The sequence below is a fragment of the Oryctolagus cuniculus genome, chromosome 11 (assembly GCF_964237555.1).
Source record: "Oryctolagus cuniculus chromosome 11, mOryCun1.1, whole genome shotgun sequence".
NCBI classification, from domain to species: Eukaryota; Metazoa; Chordata; class Mammalia; order Lagomorpha; family Leporidae; genus Oryctolagus; species Oryctolagus cuniculus.
This window is the reverse complement of record NC_091442.1, coordinates 56,365,877-56,391,661: the sequence shown is the minus strand read 5'-3', so window position 1 is coordinate 56,391,661 and position 25,785 is coordinate 56,365,877. Positions and strand designations below refer to the sequence as shown.

The 25,785-nt window shown below is 47.1% G+C and overlaps 1 protein-coding gene across 8 annotated transcripts in view; it reads right to left on the bottom strand.

Annotated features, from left to right (window-relative positions):
• The window catches only part of SP1 (Sp1 transcription factor), a 40,433-nt gene extending 21,424 nt beyond the window's left edge, over positions 1-19,009 (bottom strand). The window contains exons 1-3 of one of the 8 annotated variants that reach the window (XM_070052296.1): positions 18,568-19,009; positions 15,952-16,112; positions 14,111-15,482 (exon numbers count right to left, since the gene is read on the bottom strand). In XM_070052296.1, coding sequence (XP_069908397.1) covers positions 14,111-15,482; positions 15,952-16,112; positions 18,568-18,586 — 1,552 coding nt within the window. In that variant the 5' untranslated portion in view covers positions 18,587-19,009. The other 7 variants (XM_070052295.1, XM_051845553.2, XM_070052298.1 and 4 more) reach the window with 7 other exon arrangements.
• Positions 19,010-25,785: the final 6,776 nt, after the last annotated feature.

The window sequence follows — 25,785 nt, the reverse complement described above, 5'->3', positions numbered from 1 at the left end:
ATTGAGTTCCCAGCTGTTGTGGGCACTTGAGCAGAGAACAGGAGAATGAGAGCTCTTTCTCTTTCTCTCAAAAAACTGAATAAGATAATTTCTTTTTAGGTGCCAGCAACGTGGCTCAGCAGGTTCAGCTGCTACCTGTGGTGCTGGCATTCCATATGGGCACTGGTTCGAGTTCTAGCTGCTCATCTTCCAATCCAGCTCCCTGGGAAAACAGCAGAAGATGGCCCAAGTGCTTGGGCCCCTACCACCTATGTGAGAGACCCAAGTAGAATTCTGGGCTCTTGACTCCAGCTATTGTGGCCATTTGGAGAATGAACCACAGAATGGAAGATCTTTCTGTCTCTCCTAATCTCAATGTACTCTGCATTTCAAATAAATAAACATTTCTTTAAATATACAAAAAACTAAAAAAAGTTTCTTTAATTTAAACAAAGCAAAAGAAAACACATATCGGTGATTGTGATGGGGAATGCTTTTAAGTTTTGCTTTCCCTATGTATTCTCTATATTTTCTACAATGTAGTTATGTAATTGTTATCATTAAACATATCCAAAAACAACATTTCAGTCTATGTACATCCTTGTTTTTTGGTTTATTAGCAGGAGTTTATAGATTTAAGAACTGGCTCAGAAAGTGGGTAGTTTAGGGCTGGTGCTGGGGCACAGCAGGTTAAAGCCCCGGCCTGCAAGCGCCAGCATCCCACACAGACACTGGTTCAAATCCTGGCTGCTCCATTTCTGACCCAAGTCCCTGCTAATGGGCCTCGAAAGCAGTGCAGGATGTCCCAAGTCCACGGGCCTGCACCCACATCGGAAGAAGCTCCTGGCTCTGGATTGGCTCAGCTCTGGCCATGGCAGCCATCTGGGGAGTGAACCAGCAGATGGAGGACCTCTCTCTCTGTCTCTACCTCTCTGTAACTGTCTTTCAAAATAAATAAATAAATCTTAAAAAAAGAAAGAAAGGGAGGGAGGGAGGGAAGGAAGGAGGAAAGGAAGGAGGGAGAGAAGGAAAGGAAAGAAAAGGGGGAAGGGGAAAAGGAAAAGGAAAAAGAAAGGAAGGAAGGAAGGAAAGCGGTAGTTTTCCCTAAGCATTAAGCAGTCCCCACAGTGATAGAAAAGGCTCTCACCAGTAGGTGTCGTTATAACTAAATGATACACAAGGTTTTTTAACTCCACCCTCTCATGCAAGAAGGAAAAAAAAAATAAAAAACAAGAAGAGGTGAGAGGAGAGACCAAATGGAACCATTTAAGATAATACAGATATTTCAGATATCTCTATATTGAAAGTAGGTTTCTGGGACTGGCACTGTGGCTCAGCGGATTAAAGCCGCAGCCTGCAGCACCGGCATCCCATATGGATGCCACTTCAAGTCCCAGTTATTCCACTTCCAATCCAACTCCTTGCTAATGCACCTGGGAAAGCAGCAGAAGATGGCCCCTGCACCCATGAGGGAGACCTCAAAGAAGCTCCTGGCTCCTGGCTTCAGCCTGGCCCAGCCACGGACTTTGCAGGTCCGAGGGGTGAACCAGCAGATGGAAGATCTCCCTCTGTCTCTCCTTCTCTAACTGTGCCTCTCCAGTAAATAAAACTTTTGAGAATCTCTGGATGTTTAAAACTAGTAAGGGTGATTACATACACAAAGGTACTTTAAAAAAGTCACTGGAAAATGGAGAAAGGTTAGTCATTTTGATCAAAAAATATTTTTTCCAAGAATTATTTATCTATTTGAAAGGTAAAGTTGGAGCCGGTGCTATGGCCTAGCAGGTAAAGCTGCTGCCTGCAGTGCCAGCATCCCATATGGGTGCCAGTTCGGGTCCAGGTTACTCCACTTCTGATCCGGCTCTCTGCTATGGCCTGGGAAAGCAGTAGAAGATGGCCCAAGTCTTTGGGCCCCTGCACTTGCGTGGGAGACCCAGAAGCTCCTGGTTCCTGGCTTCGGATTGGCTCAGCTCCGGCCATTGTGACCATCTGGGGAGTGAACCAGCAGATGGAAGACCTCTCTCTTTCTTTACCTCTCTCTGTAACTCTGTCTTTCAAATAAATAAAATAAATCTTAATAAATATTTTTATATGCATTACTAGTAATTCAAATGCAGTGTTCTGTGTCTTGGACTATGGTTAAGATAATATCTAATATATATTATCTTTTATACTACCTGTCTTTTCAGTCATTTTGTACATGGTGGGACTTCTTTTATTTACTTATTTACTTGAAATGCAGAACAACAGAAGAGACACAGAGTGAGAGAGAGTGATTGATTTTCTTCTACTGGTTTACTCCTCAAATGCCTACAAAAACCTAGTCTGGGCCAGACTGAAGCCAGGAGCCAGAAATTGCATCCAGGTCTCCCACATGGATGGTAGGGACCCAAGTCCTTGAGCCATCATCTGCTGCATCCCAGGGTGTGCATTAGTAAGAAGCTGGAAAACCCAGACTGATCTCCCTGCTCCTGGCTTCAACCGGGCTCAGTCCCAGTTGCAGGTACTTGGGAAAGTAAACCAGTATATGGAAGATCTAGCTCTGTCTCTGCCTCTTTCAAATAAATAAATAAATAAATAATTTTTAAAACAGGAATATGACCAAATAAGATTCATTTATAAAGAGAATCATTCATAAGACTATACTTTCAGGGATCAAAAAAAAAAAAAAAAAAGGAGAATCATTCATGTACAATATGTGGGTTTTAATATCAGCTCAGGCATGTAAGACATTTATTGGAGAGGCAGAAAGAAAGAGTGTGCGTGCACACAGGCACTACCTGTCATCTGCTGGCTAACTCCTCAAATGCTTGCAAGGGCCAGGGCTGAGCCCAGACTGAGCCTGGGAATTGAGAACTGAATCTGAATCTCCCATATGGGCAGCAGGCACTCCACTACAGCTATCACTGCTGTTTCCCTGGAATCAGAAGTCAAATCAAGTATCAAACCCAGGTGCTCCTAAGTCCAACAGGGAAGTCCTAACCAACATCTCAACCACTAGGCTAAATGCCTACCCTTTAGCTGATACTTTTATATAGCATCTAATTTATTTTCAAGTAAAGCAATGATTAAAACCAAATAGTCTGGAATAAAAATTTTCAGTACCAAGAAAGAAGTGCAGGAAATGAAGGTGTCTAATTCATATAATGTCAACTACATGTGCCTATTTCTTTTATTTATTTATTTTTTTGGAAAAGATTCATTTGTTTTTATTTGAAAGGCAGAGTTACAGAGAAAGAGTTAGATTTACCTTCCACCCACTGGTTTGCTTCCCAAATGGCTACAACAGCCAGGGCCAGGCCAGGCCAAAGCCAGGAGCCGTGGGTGCAGGGGCCCAAGTACTTGAGCCATCCTCTGCTACCCTCCCAGGTACACTAGCAAGGAGCTGGATTGGAAGTGGAGCAGCCAGGAATCAAACTGGTGCTCACATGGGATGCTAGAGTTGCAGGAAGAGGTCCAACTCGCTACGCCACAACACCAGTCCCTATATGTGCCCTCTTCTTCTTTTTTTTTTTTTTTAAGATTTATTTATTATTTATTTGAAAGTCAGAGTTACAGAGACAGAGAAGGAAAGGCAGAGAGAGAGAGAGATAGGGAGGTCTTCCATCTGCTGGTTTACTCCCTAATTGGCTCCAACAGCCAGAGCTCCTACATGGATACAGGAGCCCATGGACTTGGGCCATCTTCTACTGCTTTTTCAGGCCATAGCAGAGAGCTGGATCAAAAGTGGAGCAGCTGGGACTTGAACCCGCGCCCATATGGGATATTGGCACTGTAAGCGGCTTGACCCACTATGCCACAGCACGCTCCCTGTCCCATGCCCATTTCTTAAGTGTCTACTTATTAAATTTTTATGTTAAGCCAAATCTACACACAGTGATATAAAATATTTTTAAAGATGTATTTATTTATCTACTTGAAATGCAGAGACACAGAAAGAGAAGGGGATAGAGAGAGAGCACGCAGCTGGGATTGAACTGGCACCCACATGGGATACCGGCACTGCAAGCAGTAGCCTAACCTTCTACGGCACAGTGCTGGCCCCTTCAATATTTTATTATGTCTCCATTTTTTATTATCACCATAAAAATGTTAATACTAGGGGCTGGTGTTGTGACACTGGCATCCCTTACTGGAACATCAGTTTGAGCCTTGCCTGCTCCACTTCCAATCCCACTTCCTACTAGCTAGTAAGACTGGGAAAGCACAAGAAGATGGTCCCGACCTCCACCCCAGCCCCCCTCTGTCACTCTGCCTTTCAAATTAAAAAAAAAAAATTCAGGGAATGGAGTTTGACACAGCAGGTTAAGCTCCTGCTTGCAACACCAACACCCACATCAGAGCACCAGTTTGAGCCCCAGCTGCACTGCTTCCAATCCAGCTCCCTGCTCACACACTTGCGAAAGCAGTGGAAGATGGTCAAAGTGCTTGTGCCCCAGCTACCCATGCAGGAGACCTGGATGGAATTTTAGGCTCCTGGCTTTGGCCTGGCCCAGCCTTGGTTGTTGTGGCCATTTGGAAGCAAACCAGCTGATGGAAGATCTCCATCTCTATCAGTGTGCCTTTCAAATACACCTTTTACTAAACACTCAAAAATTTTCAAAGTTTCTAGAAGCTAAAAGCAAAGACACAAAAAATAGGTCCAAAATACCTTTCTTAAAAAAATAGAAATAGAATCACGATACAACCTAGCAATCCTAATTCTGAGTCTATATCCAAAAGTACTGAAACCAGGATCTCAGAGATACTCCCATACATACCAATGTTCCTGGCAATACCAGTTACAATAGCCAAGAAGTGGAAGCAACTCAGATGTCTACAGAGGGATGATTAGATAAGCCAAATGAGATTTTAAAAAAAGAAAGAATATTATTTAGCTCTAAAAAGGAAATTCTGTCACATGCCGCAACATGGATGGAACCATGGAAGGAATTACGCTAAGCGTATTAAGTCAGTCACAAGGACAAATATTGCATGGTTTCACTTATATGAAAGTATCTAAAGTACAAGAAATCCAAAGAAACAGAGACAAATTTTAATTACTTTACTCTCCTTCTGTTTGAAAGGCAGAGAGTCAGAGGGATGGAGAGAGCACTTACATCCTTTGGTTCACTCCCCAAATGCCCACAATAGCCAGGGCTGGGCCAGACCAAAGTCAAGAGCCAGCAACTCAATCCCCTTCTCCCACTCGGGTGGCAGAGGCCAAGCACTTGAGCCCTCACCTCTGCCTCCCTGTGCATCAGCAGGAAGATGAAACAGAAGTGGAGTCATCAGGACTCAATTCAGGCAGTCTGACATGGAATGTGGGCACCCCAAGCAATGACCGTACCAAATACCCACTCCAAAGAAGCAGAAAGTAGAATGGTGACTGCCAGGGACCGAGGAGGGTGAAATAAGGAGATGTTTAGTGAATGTAAAGTTTCAGCTTTCCAGAAAAAAAAGAAAAGCTCTGGAGATCTGCACTACAACATGAATATGGTTACAGCTAAACTGTGGGGCAGGCATGGCCCTGCTCAGGATACCCACGTCCCACACTGGAATATCTGCTCTGAGTTCTGGCTATAACACACTTTTGATCCAGCTTCCTGCTAATATACCTGGGAGGTGGCAGATGATGGCCCAAGCACTTGGGCCCCTGCCACCCATGGAGGAGACTGGGATGGAGTTCCTGGCTCCTAGCTTGGGCCTGGCCTGGATGTTGCAAGCATTTGGAGAGTGAACTGGCAGACAGAAGACCTGTCTCTCTGACTCAATCTTTCAAATAAATAAATAAGTCTTCTAAAAAACAAAGCTAAATTGTAAGTTTAAAATTCTAAGACAAGAACAGACAGCCTAACAATAAGATCCCCACACCCACACTGCAGTGCCTAGGTTCAGTTCCTGGCTCCCATTCAACTTCAGCTTCCTACCAACGCAGAGCCTGGAAGGCACCAGTTGATGGCTTAAGCAACTGGGTTCCTGCCACCTACGTGGGAGACTTGGATTGCATCCCTAGCTCCTGGTTCCAGCCTTAGCCACTGCTAATATCTGGGCAGGGAATCAGCAGTTGGGAGCTTAGTCTCTCACTCTCACTCTCTCAAAAAGCCTATTGCTGGTGTTGTGGCTCAGTGGGTTAAACTACTACCTATGATGTTGGCATTACATATGGGTGCCAGTTCAAGTCCCAGCTGTTCTACTTCTGATTCAACTAATGTGCGTGGGAAAACAACAGAACATGGCCCAAGTTTCTGGAGCCCTGAACCCATGTGGGCGATCCACACGGAGTTCCAGGCTTTGGCCCTGGCCTTCGCGGTCATTTGGAAAATGAACCAGCAGATGGAAGATCTGTATCTGTCTCTCTGTAACTCTTGCCTTTCAAATAAATAAATAAGTCTTTAAAAAAAATAAATAATGGGCCAGTGCTGTGGCCTGAAGGGCTGGCATCCCATATGGGTGCTGGTTCTAGTCCCGGCTGCTCCTCTTCCAATCCAGCTCTCTGCTACGGCCTGGGATAGCAGTAGAAGATGGTCCAAGTCCTTGGGCCCCTGGACCCACATGAGAGACCCGGAAGAAGCTCTTGGCTCCTGACTTTGGATCAGCTCAGCTCTGTTCCGGCCATGTGGCCATCTGGGGAGTGAACCAGCAGATGGAAGACTTCTCTGTCTCTACCTCTCTATATAAATCTTTCAAATAAATAAAAACAAATCTTTAAAAATAAATAAATAAATAAAAATTTTAATAATGAAAATGGCAAATTTTCTTGTGTGTTTACTATAATTAAAAATACTGGGTAGGAGGAGGGGGATGGCCTAGCGGCTTAGGAGATACTTAGGACACCCACAATTCATGCTGGAGTACCTAAATTCAATTCCTAGCTCCACTCTGATTCCAGCTTCCTGCTGACACACACACCCTGGGGGATATCAGGTGATTGCTGAAGTACATGGGTCCCTGCCATCCACGTGGGACATCTGGATGGAGTCCTAGTCTCCCTGCTTTAGCTGGCCTAGCCCTTCTTATCCTGGGCAATTAAAGAATGAATCAGAGCATAGGAACTTTCTCTCAAATAAATAATAAAATTTTTTCTTAAAAAAAAAAATTGAGGCCATTTTTACTTTTATCCTTGAGCCTGCCGGCAATTAATTATGGTACTTAAGTATCCCAGTACTGAGTAAATGCTTATGTAAGTTAATGAAAAGGTAAGTATGACTAAATTTCTTAAGCAACGTTTAAGGCTAAATTAGAAACTTTTAAATGTGATAATTCCAATAGATAATCTTCTTGATGATTTGGAAAATTCCCCAATACAGTTTTCAGAGTTTAAGGGCTTTTTTTTTGTTGTTTTTTGTCTTTTTAGAAGGTTTATTTATTTATTTATTTGAAAGGCAGAGTTGCAGAGAGAGAGGGAGAAGCACAGAGAGAGGTCTTCCATCTGCTGGTTCACTCTCCAGATGGCCGTATCAGCCAGGAGCTTCCGCCAGGTCTCCCACACAGGTGCAGGAGTCCAAGCACTTACACTATTCTTCAGTACTTTCCCAGACAAATTAGCAGAGCTGGATCAGAAGTAGAGCAGCCAGGACTTGAACCGGTGCCCACATGGGATGCCGGCACTGCAGGTAACCCACTGTGCCATGGTGCCAGTCCCTCAAGGGCTTTTTAGTATGAGGACCAGCAGATTAAGCCTCCACTTGTGCCGCCAGCATCCCACATAGGCTCTGGTTCTAGTCCCGGCTGCTCCGCTTCCCATCCAGCTTCTTGCTAATGGCCTGAGAAAGTAGCATAAGATGGCCCAAAGTACTGGGAACCCTGCTCCCGTATGGGAAGACCAGGAAAAAGTTCCTGGCTCCTGGCTTTGGCCTGGCCCAGCCCTGGTTGCTGTGGCCATTCAGAGAGTGAACCAGCAGATGGAAGATCTGTCTCTCCTTTCACTGTAACTCTGCCTTTCAAATAGATAAAATAAATAAATAAATAAAAGAACTAACATGCATAAAATTACATTTTTTTCATGACTACAAGAAACTACCAAAGAATTAAAAGCAGTGTACTTCCAGTTATTATACCAATACCCATGAGAAACATTATGCATGCTGATGGAAGGCCTGGGCAAAATGGGGTCCCATACAGTCTCTCAAAGGATTGTGAAAGGGTTAGGGAAGGAAGACTCTAAAGGGTATTTCCAGAAAAACATGGAAAACAACAAGCAGGAACAATAAGGAGATAGATAAAGTTTGCTGTGACAATGTCTCAAGCATAGTAGTGGGAGAAAAAAGGAACAGTCAGGAAAACAGAACACATGTTCTTAAGTGTAAAAAATTAAAAATCAGGAGACTACTCTGCCCAACATATCACGAATAACACAGCTGGCCTTCAATGTTTTCAAAGGTAATTATATAAGCCTTTGATTTTCTTTCCCATCTTGCTTCTCCCCTATGTTCTGATCACATCATTGATTATTTCTATTTCATTTCATTACCAATTAAATAAATGCAAAGTAACCAATCTGGTTCTAACAAATTCTGATTCATAAGGAAGTATATAAAGAAGTTGCTGATTATGCCACTTCCTTCTTTTCCTTCCCACTATGTCTTAGGCTGCAAGTGTCAGTGACATTGAGAAGAACTCACGTAGACAAACTCCCCTTGAATACGTGAGAAGTCCTGGTACAAGGTTAAGTCGGAAGACTTGTGTCACCCTTTAAATCGTATAAGTAACCGCTGGGAAGGCAGTGAATGGCTACACCCTAGGTTCTGTCAAAACGAGAGTACGGGGCAGATAGAGTTCCGCAGCTCCAGCACCCTTTAGCCTGACTTCCACATATGGTCCAGTATAATAGTATTGTGTCTGTGAAAAAGTTAACTTTTGAAGTCATCAAAACAAAGCGACACTTACTGAAGAACATACTTAATAATCTGAAGAGACATCTCAATAGCAACTAATCTAATCTACATTATTTGGAACAAACATTTGCTCTCCCATGAAAAACCAATGTTTTAAATTTTCAGAGAGAGAATTTTTACTCCGTTCTCCCACCTCTTAAAGGGTAAGTCTCAGTCTTCACCTAGGTATTTTATATTTTAAATCTTTCAAAGTGATTGCATTATTATCTGTTTTGTATATAGGTAAGGAAGACTCATAGTAAATTAGATATGCACATCCAAACATGTCAAACAAGTAATACTGCCCAGTTTCCATAAGCCTAAAAAACATTATAGCAAAAGTACAAATTTAAATTACAGCCCAGATTCTCAACAAACTCTGAATCACTCAAAATCTTTCTACAGAAATTTTTCAGGGTTTTCTAAGGGAACAATTTGTTAAAACCTAGCACAGTGTTAACAATATAGTCACAGTGTAGTTACACACACTTATTTAAAAAAAGAATCTAGGGACCGGCGCTGTGGCACAGTGGGTTAACACCCTGGCCTGAAGCGCTGGCATCCCATATGGGTGTCGGTTCTAGTCCTGGCTGCTCTTCTTCCAATCCAGCTCTCTGCTATGGCCTGGGATAGAGGTGGAAGATGGCCCAAGTCCTTGGGCCCCTGCACCCATGTGGGAGACCTGGAAGAAGCTCCTGGCTTTGGATCAGCGCAGCTCTGGCCGTTGCGGCCATCTGGGGAGTGAACCAACAAATGGAAGACCTTTCTCTCTCTCTGCCTCTCCTTCTCTCTCTGTGTAACTCTTTGAAGTAAAATAAATAAAAAAATCTTAAAAAAAAAAAAAAAAGAATCTAAATGTCAGAGAACAGGACAGTACCCTTGTGATATACATACCTTCTGTAGGAAATATGAAAAGCGATGTGGTTGTGTTTCAATTAAACAGCAAAGTGAAAAAAATTCAACTATTGAATATTAATGCTGACAGTTACCCAATAAGTAACTTATAAAGCTCTATGTAAAATGTGAATATATATACTTATTAAAATATTGTGAGCCTCAGAAATGTAAAAAAAAAAAAAAAAAAAAAAAAGCTCTATGTAACAAAGCTTTTCTACTATGTCTACCTTAACACTCTGAAACATTCTCAAGGAGAGAAAAAAACTAATTAGAAGCAAGGTATGAGCGGAACTCAATTATTAGTGACACATTACATGCTCCTTTACAAAACCAAACAAGGAAAAGATAGAAGAACAGATAGTAAGCTTTTCTGAAACACTAGGAATGCTGGTGCTGCTATTTTATTAAGAACTAAAATGGCCACATTACACAAGGCAACTTGATTTAACAATGATGTCATTTAGTGAAAGCTGCTAGAATGAATAAATAGGAGCAACTGAAAATGTCTGAAGACTCTTCTCATAGCCCACTGATTTTCAAATCTGCAAAGCACCTAGGTATTAAACAAGATCTTCCATACTTAAATCTAAGTCACTACTTTAAAAAACACTAACATCACCCTAAGAAACAAGTATTACAATGAGGACAAAAGATGTAAACATGTTTGATGTTATATTTGATAAAGAATATTACTTTAACTTACAAAATTCTCATATGACCTTTTCACTAAAATGATAATTCTGAAGAGATTTTAATCATCTAAGCCTCCTTTTCATTAATGTCCAATGGCACTAGTCTAAAACACAGCTTTTTAACAAATGAGGCCTCAGCAATCTGACCCCAAGCTTGGCGACACTTGGCAAACCAGCCCTATATCACATTCAACTTGACTTCTAAGAGAAGACGTTTTCCTGACCCCAATAAAACCCAACAGATGTGAAATTTTTATTTTTAGTACCTAAAATTTGCTTCTTGAGTGAATTATAGCCATCACAGAAATATGTTCTGTTCTCCTGCCAAAGCCCAGCCCTGTACTCTTTATTAGGCAGAACTCCCAAGAAGTCATCCAAACTCAATCTTTCAAAGCCCGCCACCCCTCAACCTGAGCAAGACTCAAGACTTTTCAGTTTTTAGCAGTGGCTGAGAAAAAAAAATCTGAAACTTTAAATTGAAAATAAACAAACAAGAATAACAACAACAACAACCAGCAAGATCCATGAGAATATGAGTAAAGGGTCTTGGTTTTAAAAAAAAAAAAGTATGACTTTAAAAAAATACTAAGATCACTTCACTGTTTGGAAAGTAAGCTAAGTTCACTGGGTGGTCCTTGCCTCATTACCACCCACCAAGGACAGAGCCAGGAAAAACAAAAACACAGCAGTACCTGGTTTATTTTCAGTTTATTTTCATTCTAAGTTTGTGCCTTTGCTTATGTATTAGGCAAACACAAACAGAATAAAAAAGTCAACGGGAGAGCCTAAAGATTTTTAAAAGATTACTTTAAAAAGTAATAATAAATTTATTTTTAAATAATAAATTTAAGCTAAGTGAACACCATGGAAGCTGTGGTCTTCCACAACCATGTAATAGTAACACCTCATCTTGTTGAGAGATATATACTATCCATAGTTTATAATCTGATTTCACATCCAGTGAAGGCATCATACTGCCAAGAGGCTGCACATATTACTAAGAGATTGAATTTTTCCAGTAAAATAAGGTAATTTGTAGTAGCCAGGGAACAACAGAAAAGCCTAAGCTTCCAGGAAACAATTTATTATCTCTCACTAAGGGTCAGATCAATGAAAGGGGAACAAAAATGTTGCAGAACTGATTAGCTAGAAAGAAGGAAATGTATCTGAAAAACCACTATTAATGAAGCAAATAACCCTAACTCTCATAAAATGGCCTTTCACTGCCTCATCCTCTCATCTGTGAATGAAAAACTGCTAATCCCTTACAGAAACGCGTTCATTCTCTTGAGTTCAGAGGCCATCAAAAATAACCAGCTAGCACTATAGCCCTATCCTATGACATGCTAAGTGGCACACTTCCCCAGAGCATGATTTAGCAACAGGAAAGTCTCAACGGGTCTCTACAGCCCAAGTTATAAACCTTTTAGAAATTGCAAAGATTCAAATTATTAACTATTACAATCCCAGTCTTGGCTTTCCTTTGAAGACGAGCAAAACTTCTGAAAATAACCACCTAAGAGCAAAGAGAAAACAAACATGCTGGTGTAGATTACCCATAAAGTGTTTAATTCTCCAGACTGTTGAGTTCAGTTTTTAGAAAAATGTTCCCACATCTACACCCATAAATCCTACAAAACATCTGTCATCTCTATAGAGTTTTGGATCTTAAGAAACAAACCTTTTCTAAAACATTTTTAACAATCGAAAGGATTTCCCAGAGTCCCATGTTAAAATTAACAGGTAATGTCTCAGACCAGGAGAACCAACCACAAATCTCAGCTCTGGCGTATCACTTAAAAGCTTCTCAGTACCTCAACTTCCTCATCTGAAAAAGAAAGGAGTTGTACTATAGGACTGCTTAGGTCCCAAGCTCTTTCCACTCCAGTATCTCCAATTCACTAAGAAAATCACTGCCTCGTTAAAACTCAAAATATTGTAAAAAAAAAAAAAAAAAAAAAAACTCAAAATGTAATCATTTTAAACAAATCACAACATTTTAAGGAAGTTAAGAGAACTTGAGCCAACTCTTCCCATAGAGCTTCCAAAACCGCAGGAGGCAGTAAATACGGTTGCCTGTTTGTTCCTCACTTACATAAGGACAGATAAATGGAATGAGAAGTCTGTAACGAAAGTAAAGATTTCAAAAACCCACATAAATTTCTCTAATTTGCTTTCCACTTATTTTCTGTGCATCTGTTTTTACACAGTTAAGATGATACTCAACAAGTGAATTATATCTTGCATTTTAAAACTCACATATATTTCAACAAAACTGGAAGTCTGGTGGTATTAAAATTACATCCAGCATACTTAGTATTATGCTAGAACATAAAACTAAGTGAATGGATCCTTTTATTGTGCTTTACTAAGGATTAGCTCTATTTGATGGAATTTAAAGTGATAAATTCTAAATATCCTTTCACTTCTACTTTATGGACATTTTAAATTTCAAATTAAGCAATAATGAAAATAATTCTAAATTAAAGACTGAATATGTGGTCAACTGATTGGAAATGCATTCTAAAAATATACCTCTTCCCTTTTCCCTTCAGTGCTCTCCTTATTCCTAACTCCTATCAATCCCACCCCTCCCCTCGCCTCGTTCTTCCTCTCTTCTCAGCCATCCACAGTGCTTTCAACGCAGTCTCCACCTAGAAAGCATTACAAACACCTAGGAAGTTCACATAAAATACGTATTAGTGTGAGGCGGAGAAATCCTGTTTTTAAAATAAATGAGTTTAAGAAAAAGATGAAAGCTTGACTGACAAGCTTGCAGTCATCGACAGATTAACCAGGGGAACTTATTTTGTTGAAAAACTTTCTGGAACTCGTTAGATCACTTTCCCCTCGATTAGGAGTTACAGTTCTTGAGAAAAACCTGACAGATGAAGCTCATAATCAATTTGTATCCTATGCAGGAGTTAGTCCATAGAATTAAGAACGGTTTTACATTTTCAAAGGAGTGTTTAAAAACCACATACACACAAACGGATGGACACTGTGGCACAGCTGGTTAAGCCACGGCTCCCATCCCATGTCAAAGTGCAGGTTCAAGTCCTGGCTGCTCCACACTGTTCCAATCCAGCTTCCTGTTACGGCAGCAAGATGATGGTTCAAGTACTTGGGCCACTGCCACCCATGTGGGAGACTCGAATAGAGGCCCCAACTCCTGGTTTCAGCCTGACCAGCCCCAGGTTTTGCAAGCTTTTAGGGAGTGAAGCTGCAGATAGAAGATCTCTTTGTTTTTCTGTGTGTCTCTCTGCCTTTCAATTAAAATGAACACTTAAAAAAAAAAAACACGCAAACAAAGAGTACGTGACTGAGATCATATGCTGGCCACAAGGCCCAAAATATTTACTCTCTGACCTTGTATCCAAAAACAAACAAACACACAAACAAAAAGACACTTCTTCAACCTTTTTCCTGCAACACCAGAGACTGGGAAGCACATAAACCTCAGGACATTGCCCAGAATTGCTCCTTTCACATCAGATTAACTGAAAAGTTTCTGTTAATTTAGTTCCACATGATTTCAAAAGAAGCACTGCTATTTCTCTAACTGACCAGCCCTGGGGCAAGTGTTAGCCCAAAAGGTGCTGTTCCCTTCTTCCCACTCCATAGTTTCAGCTGCTATGCTAGTCAGTTCATTATAAATGCAGACTTCCAAAAGACTCGAAGACTCACCTGGGGCATTTGCTATGGCCAACGGCAGGCCTGGGAGCTGGTGCACCTGGATTCCTGACGTACCCAACGCACTGAGGTTAATGGTCTGAAGGCCTGGCATAGAGGAGAGTTGAGCAGCATTCACAGTGACTGTGCCGGCAGGGATGGAGGCAGCTGAGGCAATGGGTGTAAGGGTGGTGCTGCTGCTGCTGGTCTGCCCCAAGGAAACACCCTGCATCGGGGCCAAGGTGATTGTCTGGGCCTGTGGGTTCTGAACTTGGAGGTTCTGCAGCTGAAGAGTCTGCCAACTGACCTGTCCATTGGGCCCAACGGTTGGTGTCCGGATGATGATGGGACCAGAGTTTGGAACAGCCTGCAGCTGGAGGTTCTGGAGGGTTTCCTGGGAGATGGCCTGGGTTGTAAAGGTCTGTCCTGACAACGGCGCCGCTTGGAGGGCCTGGAGGGCCTGTCCCCCCTGAACTAGCTGAGGCTGGATCAGAATCGGCTGTTGCTGTGTCTGCTGGTTTGGCTCTCCCTCCTTCTGCTGACTTGCCTGCAGGGAGCCTCCAGACGTCTGGTTCTGCTGGATGTTCAGCGCATCAGACCCCTGCAGCCCCCCGACCCTCTGGGGTGTCTGACCTTGAGAGTTGGTCCCTGACGATCCGCTGGTGGTGAAATTCATGATTCCCATGTTGCTGGTGGTAGTCGTCGTGGAGTAGCTGTTAGCATTGGTGAAAAAGGAGCTGGAGCTGGCTTGTGATGACACCAAACTGGCGGAACTGATGGTGGTCGTCCCTGAGGTGACGGGCTGTGAGCCACTCTCCTGGGACCCCGAGCTGCTGATGGTGACTGCCTGAGAGCTGGGAGTCAGGGTAGCTGCAGAAACGCTATTGACAGGTAGCAAGGTGATGTTCCCGTTCAGGGCCACCGGGACGTTGGTCACATACTGAGTCTGTCCTGAGAGCACATTATTGGCCAGACCTTGGAGGGGGACAGCCTGTTGAAGCAGGTTTGGCATAGCAGCGATGATGTTGCCTCCACTTCCTCGGTTTGTGATGATCTGTTGGTTTGCACCTGGTATGATCTGTATCTGACCAGAACCATCCTGCTGCACTTGGGCCCCCGTGGTGGCGAACTGCAGCTGCTGCCCATCGACGGTCTGGAATTGGGGGATTACTTGGTACTGAATGTTGGGCATCACTCCAGGTAATCCTGTCAGAACTTGCTGGTTCTGTAAGTTGGGGGTGGCAGCCACTACATATTGCCCACCAGAGACGGTGCGGTTCTTGGAAGACTCGCTGCCATTGCTGCCATTGGTATTGCTGCCACTCTGTTCCTTTGAGGTAGGGGTAGCCCCAGAGGAGGAGGAGATGATCTGCCAGCCATTGGCACCCTGTGAAAGTTGTGCGGCGGTGAGGTCAAGCTCACCTGTGCCCCCTGACTGGCTGGGGCCCTGGGAGTTGTTGCTGTTCTCATTGGGAGACTCAATTCTGCTGCAAGTTGCTGCCAGCAGAGCCAAAGGGGATGGCTGGGATTCCTGGCCAGAAAGGGGGAGATGAGAGGAGTTAGTGACACCCAGCCACCAGCCTAGGGGGCAGTATACAACAAATAAACAGCAACACAATGAAGATTAAAAAGGGGGGGAAAAAACCAACCCAAAAACAGAAAGGAGGTCCTATCGGTACTGCTGCAAACTACCATCTTTAGCGAATCTAAGTTCCTTGAGTCTCTGCGCTGGCTTCCCCATCTATAAAATGTAATCCTCTCCTAAAACTCTTCTGGGAAGAGTAAGCCAGTTTTCTACGAGTATTTACAACCATCCTCTCAACACCTCCCCGCCCCCAGTTCCGGCTGTCACTCACCTGCCCGCCTCCACCTCCTCCACTGCTGCTGCTGCTGCCCGTGCTGCTGCTCCGAGCCTGAGAAAAGGCACCGCCACCGTTGCCATTGCCCCCATTATTGCCACCAACTCCCTTTTCAATCTTCACCACTGCTGTCATTTCATCCATGGAGTGATCTTGGTCTAAAAAAAGAATGAAAAAGAAAAAACAACTTAGCGTGGGGGAAGGGGAGGAGGGGGTGGATAGAGTGCAGGAGAGTTTACAGAAGGCTATGATGAAACAGCAGTGACTAACAGGAAGTACAAAGAAAATGCATTGGGGCAGGGGGGAACTGCAAGGCACATGTGTCATGAGCCAGGCTCACGGCCACGAAGTTTGGCCTCAGGTTTTCCTTGCACAAAAATTAAACTCAGAAAAAGGTGCTCTGGGAATAGGCCACGCAGGCCCGTACAAAGGGTTTCAAAATAAGAAAACGTGTCCTGGGGGTAGAAAGGAGCAGGACAGGTAAGGCCAAACAACATGTGGGTGGATGGAAAGCTTGCTAAAATTAGGGACAAGAGCGATGGAGGCAAAAAATCCAAGTACAAAATGCACCGAGAGGAGACAGGGGAAAAGGGGGGAAGGAGAAACGGTAAGCGGGAGTGGGGAACCATTGGGGACCACAGGTAAGGGGATAAAGGGGTGCAGGAGTGAGCAATCAGAAGGTTTCGGGGCGGGGAAAGGGCGGGCCCTGGAGGGAAAGGGCGGTTTCGGGGTGAGGGGCGTGGAAAGGGCGGGACGCTGGGGGGGAGGGGAGGTCTACGGAAAGTGGGGGGAGGAGGGCCTAGGGGCAGGCGGCGACCGGAGGGCGGACCAGGGAGGCGGTTGGCCCGGGCGGGGCCTGCCCTGCTCGGGCCGCCCCCGCGGCTCCAGCCCCCCGACGGGAGGAGCCTGAGGCGGGAGGCCGAGTTGTGGGGGGTAAGGCCGTCCCCCCCGTGGCCGGGGCGGGCAGGGGGCGGGCGAGGCCACGCTGCCCCCTCCCCCGGGGCGGGCGGCCCATCCCCCTCCTTCTCGGAGGCCCCGCCACTGCCCCTTCTCCCTCCCTTCCCTCCGCCCCGGGCGGGACCAAGGCCGCCGCCGCCGCCTCCCGCCCGCCCCCCCTCACGGCGGGGACCGCCCGGTCTGCCCTCGCGCGCGCCCCCTCACTCCTCTCCCACCCCTCAGCGTGGAGTGGACTCATCCTTACCGCTCATGGTGGCAGCTGAGGGACGAGCTCAAGGGGGTCCTGTCCGGGGGGGTTGGGGGGGGCCGGGAAAAACGCGGACGCTGACGAGGCAAGCGAACCCGGACCGGACAGGGAGGGGGGGGGTAAGGAGGAGGGAGCAGCGCGCCGCAAGCCCAGCCTGGGCCCCGCCCCTTCAGTGCTGCCCCGCCCAATGAGGGAGGGGGAAAGGAGGGACTTGGAGAAGAAAGGCGGGCAGGCTATCCAATGACAATACTCACTCGCTCCCTGAGGCGTGTAAGACAAAGTTGAATGCCTGGTATCCGCCCAAAAAGGCCGCCCCCTCAATTTTCAAGGCCAATGAAGAATGCAGGAAGTGAAGGTAGGCGGGCGCTAGAGATGATAGGCTTGGAAATAAGCCAGTCAGCCAGCAGGCGGGATCCCTGAGAGGTAGCGATAGGAAGAGCTTCGATAGAAATGACACATCAATGACCAACCACAATCCGGGACGTGCCTGGGCAAAGTCCTGGTGGGAGGAGAGGTAAGAAATAGCCCGGAATGGGCTGGGCTGAAGCTGATCATAGCCAATCAGAAATCAGGCGGGCAGCCAGGAAAGTTATGATTGGGTAAATGCTGAAAAGAGACGGAAGAGGACGCATATTGACGTGAACTAAAAACCAATTAAATTCCGAGTGGGCTCTGTAGGCGGGAACTTAGAGTGGGCAGAGGTGAATTGGCTTCTCCCTCAGTTACTCAGGCCAATGAGGGAGCGAGGTGAGTCTGGCACCGCCTCCAAATTGGGCAATGGGTGTTATTTGGGCCTCCCATCATGAGGGAGGGAACTGGGCTGTGCCAAGAGAAGTCCGTCGCCATGTTGGCCCTCCTCTGGGGACGTCTTTACGGTGATTAGGTGGTACGCGTCAGCAGAGCCCTGCAGCTCAACAAGTGGCAGAACCAGGACACTCGGCGCGTAGTTGTGCCTCGCCCGCGGGGGCTCGTTTTGGTTTTCATATATGGGGGTGGAATAAGGAGGAGGGAAAAGTGCCTCTCACGCCGCTCCCCTCCGCGGGTGGGTGGCCAGCGGGCGGCTGCCTCCAGATGTGGGTGGAAACCCTTGGGAGTTCCGGAGGGACGAGACCTGGCGACAGCGCTCACGAAATCGGCTGTGACTGAGCTGACCGATTTGCAAGGTCTTTATAAGACTCCAGCAAACGCCATTTTATTAAGACAAAGGCGTTCAACACTGAGCTGCTCAGCGGGTTAACTTTTCGAGAATTCGTCTTGGAAGCTGAAGTGCATGGGGGAACCTCGCACGGTCGGGGTCTTAGAAGCCACTTCCAAACCCCACCCCTTAGTTGTAAATGCAAACGAAGCATAAAGCAAGGTAGCCGAGCTCCGGCTTTTTGTACAAAAGTAATAGCTTTCACCCGGCGCACCTGAATTGCGGGCCTCCATCTTGTCTTTTTTCCCCGGGCCTTGATGGCTTGTCAATGACACGATGAGGTCATTCCCTGTAGCACTTGGGTCGTTAACGTGGAGTCACTTCATTATTATACAGCACCTCATTACAAGTTCTCGGGTGTTACTATCTGGATCCTCCTAGTAAGACTTGCAGGTAGAGACAAGGCTGTTGCCGCCCTGGCCAGGGTCTGGGCCCCTGTGTTAGGTGCCTTAAAAGTGTATCGGCAGAAGGCAGAAATCGCACAGCTTCTGGGTCGTAGGTCCCCAGAAGTTTGTCCCAGAGAGTTTGCTGGGAAGTCCTTAAGTGAATACAACAATGCCTTATGTAAATAGGCTTAATAAGATTGGCTTTGTTGTAAAATACCTTTCTGATTTTACCTTCTGGCCCCTGACAAGTCCCGCCTCTCCTCCCAGGTCAGCTCAAAAGGGCGCCATCGCCTTGCCTTGTTTATAAAGTGTTATCAGATTACCATCAGCTACCTCTCCCTGTGTCAGCAGTTCCTCAGACAATATCGGGGAGATTCCTAGACCCCCCTCCCCAGACCTAAGAAATCTGAATCTCTGGGGTGGGGCTTGAGAACGAGTGTTTTCAAGTGATGGGTTCCTAGATGAGCTTAAGAAACACGTTGGTAAGAAACTTCCTGGAAAGGAAGAAACGGTATTACTCACGGCTGTTCAGTGTATGCAGCAGTGGACCACACCTAACCCTGCTGGGGGTGGCGGGGAGAGGAGCTGACTCTGTGGAGCTGTACTGCAAACATTTCACATCTGTTATCTAACTTAACTCCTACAGATTGAAGAGACTGGCACCTCCTGGGACAGATGACCGAAACAGGCTTAGATACTTCAGTTAAATTTTGATTCTATTTAATTCCCAAGCCTGTGCTTTCACCATGGATCTGAGCTAGTCTGTGCTGGAAATGGAAAATAGGTTTGATTTTATCCCAAGTGATGCGAATAAAGGCCTAGTTTTTTTTTTTTTTTTTTAAGATTTATTTATTTATTTAATTGAAAGAGTTACACAGAGAGGGGCCAGCGCCGTGGTTCACTTGGTTAATCCTCTGCCTGTGGCACCGGCATTCCATATGGGTGCCGGGTTCTAGTCCCAGTTGCCCCTCTTCCAGTCCAGCTCTCTGCTATGGCCTGGGAGGGCAGTGGAGGATGGCCCAAGTGCTTGGGCCCCTGCACCCGTATGGGAGACCAGGAGGAAGCACCTGGCTCCTGGCTTCGGATCAGCGCAGTGTGCCAGCCGCAGCGGCCATTGGAGGGTAAACCAACGGAAGGAAGACCTTTCTCTCTGTCTCTCTCACTGTCCACTCTGCCTGTCAAAAAAAAAAAAGAAGAAGAAGAAGAAGAAGAAGTGGAGCGGCCAAGACCTGAACCAGCACTCATAAGGGTGTTGGTGTCACTGGTGGCTGCCTAACCTGCTTCGCCACAATGCCATCCCTATTTTTATGTTTAATAAGAGTGATTTCTATGAAATCCTTCTTACCTCCGGCGGGTATTGAAGACTCTAAACAGCATCTTCCCTTCACACACCTCCATTAGAAACAGCTGGGTAAGAGGCAGCCTGTCCTGCAGCACCTTAAGCTCCTGCCTGCGACACCAGCTTCCCAGTTCAAATCCCAGTTGCTCCACTTCCAGCATTTGCCCGGCATAGCACCAGCCACGGCAGGCACCTGAGGAGTAAGCGAGCATGGACGGAAGCTCTGTCTCCCAGCCTCTCAAACTGAACACACAAACAAGTGATTCCAATCTCTCCATTAAATTTTTTTCTTTATTTCAAAATCCTAGTTACACAGATAGCGGTAAAGATGGAGAGAGAGGTCTTCCATCAGCTGTTTCACTCCCAAGTGGCTGCAATGGCCAGGTCTGAGCCAGAAGCTTCATCCGGGTCTCCTCTGTGGGTAGCAGGGGTCCAAAGGCTCAGGCCATCTCCCCACTGCTTTTCCCAGGCCATTATGGGGTACCAGAGACACAGGCAGTGGCTTAACCCACCGTGCCACAACGTCAGTCCCCCAGCTTCTCCCCCTCCCCGCATTTTTTAAGATTTATTTATTTGAAAAGCAGAGGTACAGAGAGGAGAGAGGTCTTCCATCCACAGGTTTACTCCCCAGGTGGCTGCAACAGCTGGAGCTGTGCTGATCCAAAGCCAGGAGCCAGGAGCCAGGAGCCAGGAGCTGCTTCTGGGTCTCCCAGCTTCTCCCCTGAAACCATGGCTGCCATTTGCTCTCTCAGTTTTCAACTACAGCTGTTGGTAAGTACACAACAGATTAACTGCAATTTCTTCCACACGTCTTACCTACTCTAGGAAAAAGGAAGTTTAGAAAAGTAAGAGTCCTCTCACAAGTCTCAACACCCTTCTCACTGCTACTTTCTAGCTCTCTGATCAAGACTGGAGTTTGTCTAACATTTATGTACTTATTTGAAAGACGGGGGGGGGGGGGGGAGGAAGCAGATTGAAGCCAGGAGCCAGGGATTCCATCTTGGTCTCCCACATGGATGGCAGGGGCCCAAGTACTCAGGCCATCGCTCCCTACTTTCCCAGGGTGTTAGCAAGGAAGCTGGATTGGAAGTGGAGCAGCCGGCACTGGAACTGGGGCTCCAAAATGGGATGCCTGTGTAGCTTAATCCCCTGTGTCATAAACTGGCCCCTATTTTGCATCAAGTTTTTGAGGGGGCCAGCGCTGTAGTGTAGGGGGTTAAGCCAGGGGGCCAGCACTGTAGTGTAGGGGGTTAAGCCACCACATGGGTGCAGGTTTGAGTCCCGGCTACTCTACTTCCAATCCAGCTCCCTGCTAATGGGGATGAGAAAGCAGCGGAAGATGGCCCAAGTGCTTGGGCCTCTGCACCTACATGGAAAATCTGCATGTAGTCCCAGGTTCCTGGCTGTGGCCTGGCCCAGCCCTGGCTGTTGCAGCCATTTGGGGAGTGAACTAGTGGATGGAAGATTCTCTCTCTCTCTGAAACTTTTTAAAAGCTTTTTATATTAAAAATAGTTTTTCAAGCAGACATTTGGCACAATGGTTCAACGAGCTGCTAGGGACGCCCACCCCTCACATCTGAGTGCCTGAGTTCACATACCAGCTTAGCTCTGGATTCCACCCCTGTAATGCACACCAAGGAGGCAGTGGGTGATGGCTCAACTAGTTGGGGTCCTGCCACACACATGGTAGATATGGATTGAGTGTAGGCTCTGGCTTCAGCCTGGCACACCTCTGGCTATTGTCGTTATTTGGGAAGCAAAGTAGTAGATGGAAGATCTCTTTCTCATTGTGCCTTTAAAATAGGCGAATTAGGGGTCGATGCCGTGGTGCAGTGGGTTAAAGACCTGACCTACAGTGCTACATACGGGCGCTGGTTCCAGTCCCAGCTGTTCCTCTTCTGTTCCCCCTCTCTGCTATGGCCTGGGAGAGCAGTGGACGATGCCCCAATTGCTTGGGACCCTGCACCCATGTGGAAGACCTGGAAGAAGCTCCTGGCTCCTGGCTTCGGACCAGCTTTGGCCGTTGTGGGCATTTGGGAAGTGAACCAGCGGATGGAAGACCTTTCTCTCTCTCTCTGTAACTGTCTTTCAAATAAATATAAAAATAAATAAAGTAAAAATGAGTAAATTTAAAAATATATATTTATATATTTTTCAAATCTAGAGTCAGGCCAGTCTCCTTGAAAAAAAAAAAAAAAAAAAAGGATGTGTGAGTTAGATGAGCTCATAAAAGTTAGGTCAGGTCCCTGCTGAAATGAGGAAAGGGGGAGTCCCTTAAGAGTACACAAAATGCATGCTTCTCTCCAAAAGCTGTCTTTAGCAAGATAAAATATCGAGATAAAAGTGCCGATCCCACCCTAGTTTTTTCAGAAGAACACAAAGAAGTAGCTACAAACCCCACCCTGCTGATGGCTTTTTTGTTTTATCGGGAGCAGGCTAGACAGGATTACAGTTCTGGCCTCTGATGGGTTTTGTCCTGGCCCTTTGATTGTTCTCTGAATTATGCTTAAAAGACTCCACTTTTCTAGACTCCACTCCTAGAAAGATGTTAACTCAACCTTGCTTTGCTCACTGCCTTGTCAGCGTGGGAATTCTCTGAGACAAGAACTGGGGTCAGCCCCTTAGTGGTCGTTTCCTGTGTAACAGAAGTAACATCACATACATCCTAAAGAGCTGCAAAAAAAGCAAGAACTTAATCCAAAAAAGAACTCAAACAGGGGCCCAGCGGGTTAAAGCCCCAGCCTGACACCATCCTGCATGAGCACTGGTTCAAGTCCTGGGTGCTCCACTTCCGATCCAGCTCCTTGCTAATGGGCCTGGGAAAGCAGCAAAGGGTCGCCCAAGTGCTTGGGCCCCTGCACCCATGTGGGAGACCGGGAAGAAGCTCCTGGCTTCAGATCAGCTCAGCTCTAGTCCTTGCGGCCATTTGGGGAGTGAACCAGCGGACATAAGACCTCTCTCGGTAACTGTCTTTCAAATAAATACAATAAATCTTATAAACAGAAAATAACAAGTGGGCTTCCTTCTGTTTGGGAAGCCCAGAACTGGTGAGAATGCAGGCCTGGCTGCAGACAGTCTCGGTAATTATTATCATTACTTAGAATGACTCACTCTGTGCTTCTGCTGTCTTTGTCTCTGGCTGCAAGCAGCTGCGTGATTGATGCCTGCCTACACTGTACCTGGTACTAGCCAGGCATGCATTCAGTTCTCACTGGCTCTGGGGGTCTTGAAGGCCCTGGAGGAGGAAGAGAAAGCTGGAGGGGGGATGGTGAACAAGACAATCCAGTTATTGTTGGACGCTGACTCTGGCCCAACCTTCTCGAATATTCTTTCGGATTCTAAGGCCCGCTGAGGGCCTCAGGGATGTGAAGATCCTGTGCCCAATAAAAGCAAGGGTGGTCTGAGGCATGGAGGTGGGGGCGGCCCGAGGAAGAGAAACTGTTCAGAGACTCATTCAGTTCCCCAATCCCCGGCCTTCAGGGAAACCAGGGCAGGCCAGAGGCCAGCCTACAGCCCAAAAACATTAGAAGAAGAGCTTTTCTGGACAGTTAAGTAAATCTGACCCCTGGGGATTCCAGTTTGGAACAAACGCATCACCATCAAAAAACATTTCCCTTCCCCAAACACCCAGACCCCAGGCGGTGGGGAAAAAGGCCCCCTCACCCGCCCCACCGCGCCGCGCGGGGACCTGGGGCCCGCCACTCAAACGTGAAGTTCCCCCTTCTAACCGAAACCCAGGCGGTTTCCCCGTCTTCCTCTCCTGGGTCAGGCGGCCCTGCATTCCCTCCAGAACCGAGAGCGCACAGAACGAAGCGCCATGACCCGCAGCGCGCCCGTCCCCGGAGAGGCACAAGGCCCCGGCGGATCTGGGGAGAGCAGCCGCCCGCCCGCGCGCGGCACCGGCTGCAGGAAGGAAGGGGAGGGCCGGGGAGGAGGGGGGACGAGGGGAGCCGGCCGGGGGCCGGCCCTGCTGCCCCCTCCCACGGAACCCCGGCCACCCGGGGGCGGGCGCAGGGCTGGCCTGCGGGAGGAGGGAGCTGGATTGGTAAACAAACACGCCTGGGCCACGAGGTGCCCAGAGGAACGGGGTGGGGTTTGCGGGGCCTCGGAGGGCCCTGCCCGGAGCTGGAGGACTGGTGTGGGCCGGGCTGGGCCTCTCCACCCCCAGCTTCCGGCCGGGGCTGGGCGCTGTGGCTCGGCCGCCGTGCAAACCCCTGCTTGTTTGCCGCGGTGCCGCCCCGCCGGCGGGAACTCCTGGAGCCCTGGCGTCGGGCTTCTCTGCACTCTCCCCCCACCCCACCGCCCCGGGGGGGGGGGGGGGGAAGCTGGCCCCGGGCTGTTGCTGGGAGGGGAAAGGTCCTGGGACCGTCCGCGGCCGCGGGCCACAGGAGGTGCCTGGACAAAGCGCCCTGGGAGCCTTCCAGGAAGAAGCGCTCTGCGTCATCCACTCACAAGACTAGGAACATCTGGAGGCAAAACAGAAGTGGGAAATGGAATTGAAAGAGTGTACGATGATGCAAATATTGCGAAATCCAAGCATAGTTTTTTTATAATGTGCGTTTTCCTTGACCTCACCTATGCATAGATTTCAGCTTTTTTTTTTTTTTTTTTTTTTAATTTTATTTGGAAGGCACAGTGACAGATCTTCCATCTGCCGGCCAAATGCTCCGGACAGCGGGGACTGGGTCAGCCGAAGCCAGGAACCTGGGATTCCACTGGGGTCTCCCACAGGGTTGGCAGGGACTCAAGTATTTGAGCCGTGGTACCTGGGTTGGAAACTGGAATCAGAAGTGGTGCCAGGACTCAAATCCAGGCACTCTGCTGGGAGACGCAGGGGTCCCAAGCATGTCTTAACCCAAAAGTCTGATCCTGTTAACTCCATTTCCCTAAACTTTGTGAAGGTTGGGAGGTGGGGGCGGGTGGAGAGAAGGAGCTTCCATCCACTGGTTCATTACCCAAAAGGCCACAACGATCAGGGCTGGGCCAAGTCAGGATGCAGCTAGGAGCCTGGAACTCCATCTGGGAGTCTCCCACAGGAGTGGCAGGGGCACAAGCAATTGAGCCATCTCCTACTGCCTTCCCAGGTGCATTAGCAGGGAGCTGGATCAGTAATGGAGCAGCCCAGGAGCTTAGCCAGTTAAGCCACCACCAGCAATGCAACACCAGCATCTCCTATGAAAGCCTTGTGGAAACCCAGATGCAGGTTCTGGCTCCATTGCAGCCATCTGGGGAATGAACCAGCAAATCTTTAAAAATCAAAAACAGACCAGCTTTAGGCACTGGTTCAAGTTCCAGCTGTTCCACTTCTGATCCAGTTCTCTCCTGATGCACCTGGAAAAGTGGCAGAGGATGGCCCAAGTGCTTGGGCCCCTGCACCCACATGGGAGACCCGAAAGAAGCTCCTGGTTCCTGGCTTTGGCCTGGCCCAGCCACGCCCATTATGGCCATTTGGGGAGTGAATCAGTGGATAGAAATCGATCTCTCTTTCCGTGTCTCTCCCTCTCTCTGTGTAACTCTACTAATCAAATAAATAAAATAAATCTTTAAAAAACAAACACCAAATCAGGGGCCAGTGTTGGGGCACAGCAGGTTAAACCACCACCTGCAATACCAGCATCATGTGTCTGAGCACTGGTTTGAGTCTTTGACTGCTCCGCTTCGGATCCAGCTCCCTGCTAATGTGCCTGGGAAAGCAATGGATGATGAC